This window comes from Pseudorca crassidens, chromosome 2 (genome assembly GCF_039906515.1).
Source record: "Pseudorca crassidens isolate mPseCra1 chromosome 2, mPseCra1.hap1, whole genome shotgun sequence".
NCBI classification, from domain to species: Eukaryota; Metazoa; Chordata; class Mammalia; order Artiodactyla; family Delphinidae; genus Pseudorca; species Pseudorca crassidens.
The window spans coordinates 162,259,151-162,273,901 of record NC_090297.1 but is presented as its reverse complement, the minus strand read 5'-3'; the positions used below and the strand labels follow the sequence as shown (position 1 = coordinate 162,273,901).

Genomic DNA, 14,751 nt, shown 5'->3' with positions numbered 1-14,751 from the left:
TAGCCCAGGGCCCGGCCATACTTAGGAAGTGCCCAGGAAACAGCTGCTGAATGTAATGTCTGCTTTAAAAAAACCCAAGACTGCCGAATTCCTCCCTTTCACTTTCCAGGACACGGAAGGGAAAACCACAACTCGGTATTGGAAAAATCAATGCTCCCGTTAAGCATCCTCGGACTCTGGATGGAGCGGAGTCTGCTCTCAATTATTCAGGAGCTGACAGACCTGCTCCAGGAACATCAGACCCCTGCTCTGCGGCCCCTCCTCGCTCCCTCCAGCCTTTCCTCAGGTCCATCACATTCGCATCTCCATGGACCAGTTAGCAAACCACAGGGGCATGAAGCTTCGTCCACAGTCAGCACTGGCTTCGATGGTCCCTTGGGCAGGAGGCGGCGCTACTGAGCAGCTGCCGTGTGGAAATAGGATGTAATTCCGAACGTCTACTCATCCCTGCTCCCCGGGCCCACTGCCACGCCCACGTCAGAACTGGCTCTGCTGTGGACATAGAGGTTGTTTCTGACAGAGTCCTTAGCAATTTCTCTTTCAGCAACACAGATGTGGGAATATCTTGCACTGGTGCAGTGATTGCCCTGGTCCATCCTCTTCTGGGAAAGCTTTAAAAACAACATCACAGTTGTACACCTGAAACTAATATAATATTATAAGGCAATATTACACGTCAGTTACAAAAATAAAATAGATCACTGTTTATTAAAAAACAACAAGTATACTTAGAGTGTGCATGACAGAAATAAACAAATGAGTACTGTAGAAATCAAGAGAAAATCTGGGGGAAAAAGGCAACATCATAGTACTCGTGAAGAAAAAATTTAAGTGGGAAAGAATACACCCTCAAAATGACTCTACAAACACGATCTCATTTAAGACTCACAAAGTCCACATGATGTAGGAAGATTATCGATGCACCCATTTTACAGATGAGGACACCAAAGCCCAAAGAGGCCAAGCACCGAATCTGAGAGTCCTAGTCTTCCCAGCACACTGCACTCCTAGAGTATGCCCAGGAAAGTTCTCAGAGAAGGTCTTACATGTCCTAAATTACTTGGAATTAGCAAGATGCTGAATACTAATGAGTACTTAAATGCTGTGACGATGATGATGACAACGGTGAAGAGGAGGAAAAGGTTTCAATGGCCTCATACAGACTAAAATATCAATTATAACGCATTCAAAATGTCTCCGACGTTAGCATAGTTTTGTATCCGTAAGGATTTTTCAGTAGTTTCTCAAACCAGTGTCTTCCCAACCTCCCAGCTTGAACATACAGCAACCAATTTTCCTACCCTTGGCTTAGCAACCTGGGTCTCAGGATCTGCTGTCCCAACAAAACCTCCTAGCCATTTCTTAAGTTACTGGCTGTGGCTGGATTTTCCACTTGACATTGTTAATAGATTAAACTGTTTATCTCATTGTCATACACAGGCCTTTTCAGTTTCCTGCTAATAGATTCAGGTTAGATAAGGATTACAGAAGTGATACTCCCTGAGTTCCTCTCCATATCCCAGCCGGTCTCCTTTCCCCATAGTTATGAGATGTATTGTATTAAACCTACTCTCCAGATAGCTAACTTGCAAAAAGAAAATCTTACACACCCATGTATAGCAGAGGATTAGCCAAACACCAGCTCCTGCACGACTGTGGAAGAAGCACTTAACACAAGATCCTGCTGAATTATACATTTTACGACTCAGTCATCAATTACCATAGAGAAGAAGAAAACAAATTGAGCTGAGCCTGGAAAGAATGTCAGTGTAATTGGAAAAACACTCGCTGGGAACCGCCTGGGGGTGCAGGGACCTCCCCGGTAACTGCCGGGGTCCCACCAACTCTCAGCATACCAAGAGAAGTTGCCAGGTGAGCCGGTGGATAGCAAATCCCTCCGTCCCAGGGCACACGGAAGACTCCCCATAGTGAATGAAAATATTGAGCACTGCTAATATAAAATGTATTACAGCTTCTTCTTGGAAGAACAATAAACAATCAGTTTATTTCTCCTGATTAAATGGAATGGGGGGGCAGGATGCAGAGGACCCATTAAGAAGGGTAAAGAAAGAAAACAACTGTCACAGCCCCCAAAGCCCAAGGCCAAAGTACCTCATTCCTGCCCTCTGGATGCATTAAGACCAATTTTATAAACATGAGCGAATGGACCAGACCACCCTTTCGGCAAGCTCTCCAAGGACAGAGCCTTACCGGGCCTCACAATACATATATCATCTCTGGGTTAGGCGAACCCTAATCTTAGTCACCAGGTCAATGGAAATGATCTCAATGTCTTTGTCTGAGATGCTGTATCATTTTATTTTCCCTTTCCACCCAGAATCTTACCACAAAGTTAAAATGCTAGATTCACAGGATAACAGTGACCTTCAAGAGGGTGGAGTCTCTTCAGTTGAATACTGGTTACCACCAGGTCGAATGAGAAGTTTTTTCCTACTCATTCTGAGATGGGAAAATAAAAACATAAAAAACAACAAGTATACTTAGAGTGTACAACAAGTATACTCCCCCTCCACGCTCCCCCCTACCCCATCAAATCATACATACATATGAACTGCAGAGGTTCATCCCGCTTTTGCTTACTGTCTGGAAAATTCGTTGGGTCCCTTGGAAGAAATTCTTGGTAGCAACTCTAGGATTTTGTTGAGGTGCCACTTTCACCACTTTTACTGTCTGCAGCTCCTACTTTTGGTTACTTATAAAACTTATCAGCTGGTTTGGAGCAAAATAGAAATACACATTTCAGGAAATAAAACATGTAGTATTGACTAGCGGCCTGAAGAGATACCTTTTGTTGAATGGGTTTCCATAAAGTGATATCAAGTAAATAAAATGCCCAAGTAAAGCTCAATGGAGGGGAAAGATCAGATCTCTAGGAGTGAATTCTTTTTTGTGTGTGTGTTGTTTTTTTTTTTGCGGTACGCGGGCCTCTCGCTGTTGTGGCCTCTCCCGATGTGGAGCACAGGCTCCGGACACACAGGCTCAGCGGCCATGGCTCACGGTCCCAGCCGCTCCACGGCATGTGGGATCTTCCCGGACCGGGTCACGAACCCGCGTCCCCTGCATCGGCAGGCGGACTCTCAACCACTGCGCCACCAGGGAAGCCCTAGGAGTGAATTCTTAACGGAACTGCTGAGAAACACACCAGACAAGTTAGTCAAAAGCCTGCGCGTCTTGGCTTACCAGGGAAATGATGATCATAAATCATTCCTCATCAGAGAAAGCCTGGAGGGCCCTGCCTTCCCGTGCAGAGCGGTCTTCCCTGCACACACACTGTGAGAAGGTATCGTCCCTGACCTTGTTCCCTGAGGCTTGTATTGGTCTTTGATCCCCAGCCCCATAACTGAACCAAAGGAAACTACACTAGGAAACAGAGACAGAGGGTAAGACCAGCCTTCTTCTCAATGTTCCATGAAATACACTTCAGGAAGCTGTTGTGGTCCCACAATAGCGTGTGAATTCACGGGTAGCCTGTGAATACCGGTCTCTGAGAAATCCATTTCATTGCAGCCTTATTGGGTGAGGCAGAATCATCCTCCAGGACAGTACTGGGTGAAAGTGGCACCTCAACAAAATCCTGGAGTTGCTACCAAGAATTTCTTCCCAGGGACCCCGTGAATTTTCCAGACAGACACTGCCTCACCAGTACTTAAGATGTCTCCTAATTCCACCTCCACTAACATTGATTGAGCCTGTACCATGTGCCAGGAGCCATCCGAGGCACTTTTAGAACACTGCGTCCCTGAACTCTCATCCCCCACCCCGTGAGGTCATGCCTCCTCTCTCCATTTTTCAGAGGGCTTGCAGGCCATGTGCAGACTGGGATTTCACCCAGGTCTCCTAAAGCCCAGTCTGGCACCCCTACTCCTATGGCAGGAAGGTCACAGGAATAAGCAGTGAGCCTGCCTTAATTGTTCTTTTTTCCCTTTTTTTGTTCCTCCTCTCCCAGATGACTCGACAGTTCTTTTATGGGTAGATAATGCCGCAGAGCTACTGTCTATCATTCATTCATTCATCCATTCCTTTAACAAACATTTTAAAAACACGTCCTATGTTTAAAGCCAAGGTGGATCTCCCCAGGTGAGTAAGGACTTTATCCACTAATGAAGTTTTTTAAGGGAAAAGAAAAATGTAAACATGACTGTATGGAATACGCTCTGGCCTCGCTTTCCTCACCTGTAAAATGTGGGTATTGGAGAAAATGAGTTCTAAAACCTCTCCCAGACTCAGATTTATCTTATGATACTTATGTAGGTTATAGAAAAGAAATTGTTATTTTTTAAATTCTAAGAACAGAGGCCTAATTCCCTAATGAGATCATATTTATATCTATAGTGTCTTTTAGCCCAGGAGACCTGAATTGTCTTTAAAATAATAATACACCCCTGGAAAAATGAACGACCAGGTGTCTTGGGGGAACCACAACGAGATAGTTGATGGCAGAACTACAGTAAGTCATGTCTGACTACAGGATCATGGGACCAGGTTGGACCAGATTCTTCCAGACCCCCAGGGTGGCCTCCACAGTCTAGCAGACTGGACCCATCGGTCTGAGGGAATGCTACAATGCTGAGTGTTTCCATGTTGTTGGGGCCACCTGTAGTACCACACTCCTTAGTTAACTAAGATAACAGTATGCAACCACAGGAGGGCACACAGTCTCAAGAGAACTGGACATACAAAATCCCAAATATTCCAATGAGACAATGGAGGTTGGCACTCTAACTGGCTTTTCACGTTACAAGAGAGTTCACAGTTGGGTTTGTTGCGATTTGTAAACAATGAGCTCCCAATTCATGAAAAATACATCATTCACAACGTCAATTCCACCCAGTCAGGAAAAAATCATTGCAAGGCACATTTGTCACGGACTGGAGGGAACAATGTGTATAGCTTACAATGCCAAGATCTCGTCTCTTATCAAAACCCATAGACCAGGACTTCCCTGGTGGTCCAGTGAATAAGACTCCACGCTCCCAATGCAGGGGCCCCAGGTTCGATTCCTGGTCGTGGAACTAGATCCAGCATGCATGCTGCAACTAAGAGTTGTCATGCCACAACTGAAGATCCCGAGTGCCGCAACTAAGACCTGGTGCAACCTAAATAAATTAAAAATATATATATAGATAGATCCTTCCATGCTGACAGTGTGTCCACAACACAATTTAGAAGAGTTCGTGAGTTAATCCTGAATCACTGATGACCTGAAGTCTACAAGTTTTTTCAATCAAGATATAAAACTCTTACCATTAAATATTTTAAAATTCTGCCTTTAGACAACTACATTGAAACCCGACAAAATAAAATAAGCCTAAACAATGTTATCAATGCTCCCAGGAATATAAATAAACTACAGAGAACTAATCTAATCTGTAACTACATTTAACTGGCATGTGCCACCAAAATCAGAAAAGTGGCTCGGTAGCAATTTGGCGCTAAAAAGCAAAGTTCTGAAAATGCTTTCTGTAACACCTGAAATACATTTCTCTAAAAGCAGACGCCGTCCAGTTTAATATGTTTTTTCTTGTTAAACCTAAAAGCCTGGTAAATCTTGAGCTGTGTTTTTGTGATGCCTCAACACCAATCTCTCTTTTTCTCTATGCCCCACCTTTATTTGAAAGGATTCAAGCTGGATGAATTACTTTTATCTTTGATAAAACGAGGTCTTTGAAGTGACGTTTTGGCTCTGCAGAGGCAAAGCCTCAGTTTCCAAACTGAACTATCTGAGGAGGCCGAAGCCCTCAGAGAACAATGCATTTTTCACTTGTCAGGTTAATGTGCTGGCATCCTACCAGCACAGCCTCTAATATCAATCAGTCTAACCATTAACGAGAATCTTGGGTATTGTACTCATTTATTTTGATGATACTTTTTCAATGTGAAATTACAAAGAACCATTCTTCCAGTTAAGAGAGATGAGAGGCAGATAATTAATGGATCTTAAGGAAAAGCACACAATTAAATGTGCCCAGTTTCGGCCTCGACTGCCCAAGGTCCACACCAAAGAAATCTTGTCACATTTCCAGACACCATGATACGTACTTCACATACAGCAGGTTTTGAATCAAATGTCTGGAATCACATAGTCACAGAGAGTTAGAACTCTACAGGCCCCCATGAGCTCGCCCTCACGCAGAATGCATATTTTAAAAGGAGGAATCTGAGCCAGAGCTGCAGCCCTTGGGTCCCTTTGCCCCTCTGAGTCTTGGTTTCCTCCTTCTTAAACAGATCAGGGTAACACCCAGAACCTCACGTAAATGACTAGGGGTTCTCCCAGATCTGAAAAATCCTGAAGCCTTTCCAGAAAGATTCTGGCTGCACACCTGAGGGGGAAGGGTGCCCCATCTTAAGAAAACAGCATATGCAACCCGAACTCGTGACCCGATAAATCTGGACCTTCCATATTCTCTTCCAGATAAGAATTTCCCACTTAAAAGTACTTACCACCATATTCTTTTTTTTTTTTTAAGTAAGTATCCCACTAAGGCTTTTAAATTTTAATTGGGTTTACCCTCAGATAAAAATTTCACACTTTTAAAAACCACATAAAACCATTTTAAACTGCTCGAATTTTTTTTACCATATATATTAGTTAGTTTTTTACTTTAAAAAAGGCAACAAAACTAGTCAACACACAAAAAACTAAAGGAAACAAAATTCCAATGGCCCTGAAAAAATAGTGAGCACCAAGAAGGCAAGGATTTTGTATTATAATTCCTTAAATGTCCCCCAGGTAACTAGACCAGCGTTTTGTTTTGGTTTTTGTACACATGATTGCTAGTACAATTTTGGAATAAATCAAGAAAACCTATTTTTGGAAGATGCATGCTTATTTTAATTTAGCACTTTAAACCTGGTGTTTCAATGGCCCAGTTACTTTTAAATGGCATAACACAGGGAGGTCAAGAACTGTTGATTAATTTCTAGTTGTCTTAAAGAACAAGAGAGAACACCCTTCTTCCCCAGTGCAATTCGCTTCTGTTCAGATCTCAGAAAACCGTAAATGTGAACACGCCTGAATTTAAGCCATTGAACGCAAAGCACGTGATACAACTACCTGTGAGCAAATTTCAAGCGCCTGCTCCTTTACAAACAGACACAGAGGAGCAAAAACTCTGGAACACTCTATTTCAGAGACAGGCACATCTGAAGCCTGAGCTGTAGGAAAGGCCTGAAGCACTTTGCATACAGCTCCTACCCATGGAAGCAAATGAGCAGAGGCGCTTCTCAACACATTCCCTTTCAGTAAAAAGGCCTCTGCGAATTTGCATAATCTAAATGGCTAAATACGTTTCAGAGTGCATTTCCAAACAACCTGCTTTGCACTTTGTTTTTAACTACAGGGACATCTTCGAATTCCCCTACACTGGCGCTGGGACTTCTCACAGTGATGAACTGGCAGGGAGGCCACACAGCAGGAGAGCTAACCCAGCAGCCAGGCTCCAGGCTTTGCAGGGCTGTCACCTCTGCCTGCGCACCTCGTCACACAGTCATGCCTCCGCAGAAGCAAAGAACCGCCCGCGCACACGAGGCATGAAAGGTCTAACTCTGCTCAAAGACACAGCAGCACACTAAAAAAGTGTTCTCAGTATGGGTCTGAAGGTCAGGGGTTGGTTGTGTGACCGGAGGCTGAACATGCAATTTCCAACCTGTGTGTGTGAACGGGCTGCTGGGAGTGTATGTGTGAGGGTGCGTACAGGTGAGGACGGGGGCCCCTGAGTGCGGTGCTGCAGCGTAGACAGAAGCAGCACAGTCCGAGGAGAGGACCGAGTATCGATACTGTAGAGCCTCAAACAGCTCCGGCTGGGGTTTTATCTATAAAACACTGAACAGCCAAGCCAAAAGGCCCCGTCAATCAAGTTGTCTGGCCTTCTGTAGACAAAATATCAATCTCAGGTAATCAAGTGATTTTTGACTCAAGGAGCAGATGTTTTGGTGTCACAGATAAGGCTCCGCCGCAACAATCTGTATGTGAAAAAGAAAACTGAGCGTATCGTGCAAGCAATCAACCAAAAGCTCAAAAGTCCCTAGGATCCCATAATTTCCAGTTGGTTACCCACCCTTCCCCCACAGACACTCCCTATCAGCCGCACATGACCAGAGAGTGAGGCTGGCAGGGACTTTTTCCCTGGCCCTTCTCTGTGGGTGTCTGAAACCTTGTTTAAAGAAGGGAGGTAGGCTGGACCACAGGCAGGCCTCGTTGCCACCTCTGGACCTGTTCGCTACCTTGACACCACTCAACCCTCTGGTTTCTCAGCTGGCATCCCTCTGGCAAATGAAAAAAAGAAAATTGTCATCTATCATTATTTATCTCCCCTTTAACTCACTTCCAGACAAGAGCCCTTTTCAAACATCGGGACACACAAAATACTTTGAGAGCCAGCCAGTAGGAGCTGCTAATCCACCACTAGAAAGGGCAAATGGAAAGTTGGAGAACAAGTTAAAACAACTTGGCTATGCTGGCTACGCTCCAGGGTATAAAAAGCCAAAGGGAGGACTGGAACAGAGGACCATCTCATAGACCTTTAATTGTGGGCAAGAAGGCCGAGAAACCTGAGCCATTCCTTCAGTGAGAAGCATTTTCCACCTGCCCTTCACCACCATCCGTCCCCTTCCAGGTGGACCATACCTCCTCTAAAGGTGGTGTGCCCGTGCCAGATGCCCTGTGCTGGCCACAAAATGCCAGGCTGATTGGGGCCAGATTCTGCGTACATATTTGCCTCCCCATCATCAGCAGAAGGCGGAGTCTCATGAAAAGAAGTGCCTGGTCTACAAAGATTCAGACTGTGATTTCTGAAGTGGGAGTATGACAGACACATGCTTTGGAGTCCAGAATAACTTAGAGCAGCATGTAGAGTAGAAATATAAAGCTCTCAGTTGCTGTGGTTTAAGTTACTGAGGTACAGCGAATAGTACTTGATAGTCAAGATTAAATCGGAAGACTACCTACTACAATAAAATGCAGACTTTCGCCCAAGGTAGCACAAGAACCCCTTACACGCCGAACTAGGAAATTCCCCAGACTCTGGAAAAGCTAAGAGAAAGTCCAGACCTTTTCAGAAGTGCTAGCTTCAACTCTTACATCTTTCATACGATGCTCTGATCCTCCTAAGAGTGAAAACAGCCTAGGACTGAGATGAACTGTGTACAGAAATAAACCCGTCTACCGCCATAGCCAGAACAAGATGTCAGTGTGCTGAATCACAACAGATGCACTTGAAAACGTACTTGAAATGTACCTGCACCAGCCAATGAGCATATCCATGAGGACGTATCTACCTTAGGGATATCACCCAGATGCAATTCAACCTAATGTAATGTAATATCCTGTTATTAAAGAAACTATCTGCTTAGCTCAAAGCCTAGTTTTCATTTTAATTCATACATCAAACTGTATCTTCTGCTGACCCCACAAATATTGCAATGTCCTGACAATTTCCTGAGGCTAGGTGATTGTTCACCCAAAAGACCGGCCAATGCCACATCTGCAGGTTTCAGGGCCCTGTTCCAGAATCACGTCACTCATTTTCCTAGCCTATTAGTAGAGTCTGAGTTAATTCGATGACATCCTTGTCAGTTCTCCTCTGCCTAAATGAAGCACAGAATTAAGTGTTTCACCTGATCAGACAAAAGCTACACTCAGCAGCTCTGTTCACTATCTTTGGAGATTCACCAGGAAGCTTTATGGTAACACTCACGAATATTATCTTCCCCAAAAATGAGTGGTGACCTACCAGAGATACCTTAAAAAATGTCTTTTAAGATGTACATGGAAATAACAACAGAAATGACTCCGGTTCACTGTCCAAGCTACAAAGTGCATGGCCAGTGCCTAGGTACCTCCCCAGCAAACACACCTGGAGAGGATTATAAGTTGTGACTGCCCCAGGGCCCTGGTCAGAGTCTTTCTGACTCAGTAGAAGGTAAGAAAAAGGGACACGTGGGCATGAAAGCAGCACAAGTTCTAGAAAAATCTCAGGGCAAGACCTACCACTCTGGGCTTCTGCTGGTCCAGGGTATGCAGGAAGGCAGAGTTGGGGTCCAGGCAGCGCTCGGGGTCACTGGAGATGTCCTCCTCCGAGTCCTCATAGGAGGAGGAGAAGCCAGTGGAAGACGCAGAGGAAGAGGACAGTTTCCTCAGCGGCAGGCCGCCCAGAGGGCTTCCCTGCACCTCCTCCAAGGCACCATCCTCCTGGGCACCCATGTCTGTAATGATGACGGCGGGGATATTGCTTCGGCTGCAGGCCTCTCCCCCGGAAGGCTTGTCCTTCTGATCTGGGGAGAGCTGCTCTGGGCTGGGGTGAGCATCTCTGCCCTGAGGCTGGCTTCCCCAAGTCCCCTCGGATTGTACCCCTGTGACACACGTCCAGGCCAGACCCGCTTCTTCCATGGAGCCCAGCCAAACCCTGGAGCTCCCAGGCTGCACACCCACCCTGTCCCCAGGAAGGCACTGAGGTTCTTTCAGATCTTTTGCTTCCCAACAGGGCAAAGGCTCCAGCATTCCGCCAGAGGGAATCCCCGCCTCCAACTCCCCCGGGCCTGGCTGTGCTGAGCTGCTGCCCCCAAGCAAGCCCAGCGACGCAGACCCTTCATCCACTCTGTTGGAGCGCGGCCGTGCCTCCCTGGCCACTAGGGCCCCACTCTGGGTCCCCTCGGAGCCTACTGAGCCCCAGTCTCTGGGCTGCCTGAACCAGCCCGGGGCCTCAGAGGAGTCCGCTGGACTCTGCGCGTTCACAGTCCTCTCCTCTGGCCTTTTGTCCGCTTCAGGCGCCCCGGAGCCCGGCATGCCACCGGGCAGATTTCCTCTCCCCACCTTCCCAGGGGGCTCTCCACTGCGGGGCCCGCCCCTCTCTGGGGCCGGACTTGTCTCACTGCCCAAAGACTGCCCCTGACTCTTGGACAGGGCCTCTCGAGGGTACACACCCCCAAGCTCGCGGGCCCTCTCAGACAGCTCAGTGAGGGCTGGGTCCTGTGGATGGTGTGGCCCAGTGGATGTGGCTCTCGCTGCCACTTCTGCGGCCATCGTTATGTTCACTCCGACCAGCCCCAACGGGGGAGCTTGGTAATTCTGAGTTCCCAAAGGAGGAGAAACCCTCTTGTCAACTTCCATAGCAATGGGTGAGCCACAGTGGCGTCCGGCCGGGACCGGCTTTCTCATTTTCACCGAAGCGCCTGGACCCTGAGCCGCTGATCCTGCCGGGGCAGCAGGGCCGGGGAAAGGTGCTACTCCCTCTTTGTCTTTCGAGAGGCGTTGGCTGGGCGTCCCTCCTCTTCTCCGGGAGTCGGCCTCTGAAGTCTCCGGACATTGTTCCCCCCAGGACTTTGTCCTCCGCCCCTCACTCGGAGCCAGGACCCTTCCTCGGGGCTGACTGATGCTGCGGAAGGGGCACGGGGAGGGCGATCGAGCCCTGCCCAAACGCGGGCTGCGGGGCGCTTGAGCGGCGGAGCTCTGCGCCTGGATGTGTGCCTCGAACATGCCCACTTTCTGGTTCACCTGCACGTTCTGCAGCTCGCGCTGTAGGATTCGAAGCTTCCTTTTGGCCTCCTCCGGCCCCGGAGGGGAGAGGGTACCGGTGGTCACCACCTGCTGCCCGTCGCCTCTTAGGCGACCCGCCCAACTCGGGCTGCCCACGCTGCTGCCGCTGCCGCTGCTACTATTCAGCCTGCGCCGGCCACTCCGCCAGCCCAGGGGGCTCCCGGGCTCCTCCGGCGACGACTCGGCTGCGGGGAAGAGGAAAGAGGAGCCACTCCCGGGGCTGAAAACGCTGCCGGGGCTCAACACGGCCCTCCTCGGCGGCGGGGGCGTCTCGCTGCTGCTGGGCCGAGGGCCGCCGCCGCTCTTCACCTGGTTGGCGCTATTCATGATCACCAGGCTGTTGAGTGCATAGCAGTACATAGCCATAGTACTGGGTCCGCCGCGCTGCCCGCCGCCGCCGCTCCTGTTCCGGCTCCGCCGCCGGCTCCTCCTCCTCCCGAGGCTCTCGGCTCCCGGCTCAGCCCCAGAGGCCCGGCGGCCGCGGCTCCGCGCGCGGATGGGGTGGCATGGCCTGGGCGTTGGGCGGGGGGCAAGACCGCGGGCTCAGCCCCCGCCGAGTTCCGTAAACAACAGCGCCGCTGTGGAGACACAAGGAGAAAAGTCAGGACCCTAGAGGGCGGGTGCGGGGGACGGCTAGGGGACTAGGACTGGGATTGGGATCCCCCAATCTGTCGGGGATCGGTGCCACTGGACATCTTATCTACAGGGGCTGTGCGGCACGGCGAGGACACAAACCCCGGGGGCCCTCGGTCGCCAGCTAGGTTGTGGGTGTGTTTTCCGAGTGCGCTCCCACCCTTCGCCCCAGACTGTGATGCGCTTGAAGGTCCCTTCAAATTCCAAATTCTAAGAGTTGCCTCCAGAGCCGCGCGGACGGGCGGGGGACTGTACAACCACTTGATTGCTAAGCGGGCTATGTGCGGGGCGCGGCAGATTCCGAGCTCTCCGAGAGTGAGGACACCCCCTCCACCGTCTCTGGGTCCCCTCGGCTTTGCAAACACTGGTTGCATCGGGTATAACGGGGCAGCTCCCCCCACCCGCCTTGGGCTTCAGGATCTCCTCGCTCCACCCTCTCTGGCCATCAGGGACCGACTCGGAGGGAACCTGAGCTGGACCTGCCTTCCCCGGTCGCTGCCTGAGCCCGGATCTAGGAAGACCCCTGCGTGCCTGCCTTTTACCTTCCTGACCCTGGCCTTGGTGCTGTGTCCCTCGGCCTACGACGGCCTGGGCGCGCGGCGGGGCCGCAGCCTAGGCATTTTTCAGCACTGGCTTTGTCGCCAGTCCCCAAACAAGTGTGTATTGTGAGTGTGGGTGCGTCTGCGCGCGCCCGGGGCCGAGGCGCTGCTCGTCCCCTGTACCGGAACCAATACACGCCGCCCCCCCGCACGCTGTCGCCCCCCGCGTAGGGGTGTGTGTGTGTGTGTGTGTGTGTGTGTGTGTGTGTGTGTGTGTGTGTGTGTGTGTGTGTGTGTGTGTGTGTGTGTGTGTGTGTGTGTGTGTGTGTGTGTGTGTGTGTGTGTGTACGCGCGCGGACAGCGAGTCCGCACTCCGCACACCCTGTGCCGGAGGACGCGGCTGCCTCTGCGGGCTCCGGGACCCTTGCCCACTCGGAAGGACTCCAGGGTGTGCATGGCTGCAGCCAGGCGGAAGCCCGGGCTCTGCAAACCTCCCGGGGCCCCGCTCTAAGCCCGGAGGCGGCGCGGCCGAGTGCAGGGCTTCTCCGCATCCTGGGCAGCCTCGCCCGGCGCCAAGCCGGCTGCCCGGCGGCCGGAGCCCGTGGACGCCTGCAGCGCGCCGAGGTAGGCGGCGGGGAGTCAGCGGCCCGGAAGGCGAGCACGGGAAACGCCGAAAACTCGCTTCTCCCTCCTCTCCACGCCACCCTCCCCAATCAAACCCCCTTGCCCGTCTCCCTGGCCCACCTCTCTGCGCCTTTTCAGAACCCGGAACCCTCAGATTCGCTCCAGAGCAGAGAGAGAGGGGAAAGAGGGTTCGGAGGCGAGAACCATTAAAAAGCCGCCAAACTTACCTACAATTGCTCAAGATTCCCGCGTCCTGTGCAGACTACATGGCCCGGGGAAGCAGACCTCGAAGGAGAAAGATGGCTTTAAAAGTAAAAAAGCTCGTAAATGGTTTCCTCACTTCTTTTGGAAGACAAAAAAAAGGGGGGGAATGGGAAAAAAGAGGGAAAGCTCCTTGGCCGGGGCGGGAGATCCGGGCGGTGGCGACGCCGGCCGGCCCTGCACGCCCTTGTGGGCTGTTGAGATACTACCCCTGTCAGTGTCTGCTCCCTGCTACTTCAGTGTTTGTTCAATGTGCGATTAAAAAAAAAAAGTTGGGGCGGGGGGGTTTGGGGTGGAGGAGGGAGGAGGGAGAAAGGCGGGGGCTTGGGGGAGGAAAGCAGGAAGGAAGTTGTGAGCCTGTCTGGGGTTGAACTCAGCGGAACAAGTTTTTCTTTTCTTCTTTTTTTTCTATTGCTTGGCAAGACCGAGGGAGGGAAACACTTAAAAAAAAAAAGTTTCCATTGTTAGCTAACAACCAAAAAAAAAAAAAAAAAAACCTTTTAACTTCTGCGGGTTAAAGATATACGATCCATTTTCCACACCCTCCAGTGAGCCTCGCTGACGGCTAGCTTTATGAAACATTTTTTGAAAAATGTTTTTAATAAAGTTTGAGCGTGCATTTTAAGCAAAGCAAATCATGGGGACTTTTTTAACATTTAAAACGGGCTAAAGCCTTATATAAACGGTTTGTGTTCTTGTACACAAATATGCAAATTCGAAGAAGGTACTTTGTGGGCACCTCGTTGCAGAGTTGCAGATTTTAAATGCTTCACACTTGTATTTTGGAAGACTGGTTGGGCTGTGAGCTGTTGATGGTTTTGCAGTACAATTGCTAGTTGTATAAACACGCCTTCGCGCTGCACAGTTTTCTGTTACTAAATGCACACAGCAAATGTGACACTGGCATATTTTTGCACTCAGTTCTCAAGGGTATTTTAAGAAAAAGGATAGTCCTGGAACTGAGAAGGCCTGAGACCCCTTGCTCAGTCTCCTGCAGCTGGATGATTTTCAAGAGACTTTTTCCCCCAACATCAGCAATTACTACTGGGCAGGGATCTTACCCCATTTAAGCTCTGGTGCTGCAAGTGTGTTTTCCATAATTCCCTAAATTCTACACTACAGAATTTAGTGGAAAGAGGG

General features: G+C 49.6%; 1 protein-coding gene across 5 annotated transcripts in view; it reads right to left on the bottom strand.

The window, feature by feature from the left end:
- The window catches only part of ITPKB (inositol-trisphosphate 3-kinase B), a 97,385-nt gene extending 83,503 nt beyond the window's left edge, over positions 1 to 13,882 (bottom strand). The window contains exons 1-3 of one of the 5 annotated variants that reach the window (XM_067729586.1): positions 13,578 to 13,882; positions 10,010 to 12,132; positions 681 to 5,117 (exon numbers count right to left, since the gene is read on the bottom strand). In XM_067729586.1, the coding sequence (XP_067585687.1) occupies positions 5,058 to 5,117; positions 10,010 to 11,920 (1,971 nt within the window). In that variant the 5' untranslated portion in view covers positions 11,921 to 12,132; positions 13,578 to 13,882 and the 3' untranslated portion in view covers positions 681 to 5,057. Of the gene's footprint in view, positions 1 to 680; positions 5,118 to 5,855; positions 6,091 to 10,009; positions 12,133 to 12,729; positions 12,879 to 13,577 lie in introns of those variants that run through there. The other 4 variants (XM_067729584.1, XM_067729581.1, XM_067729583.1 and 1 more) reach the window with 4 other exon arrangements.
- Positions 13,883 to 14,751: the final 869 nt, after the last annotated feature.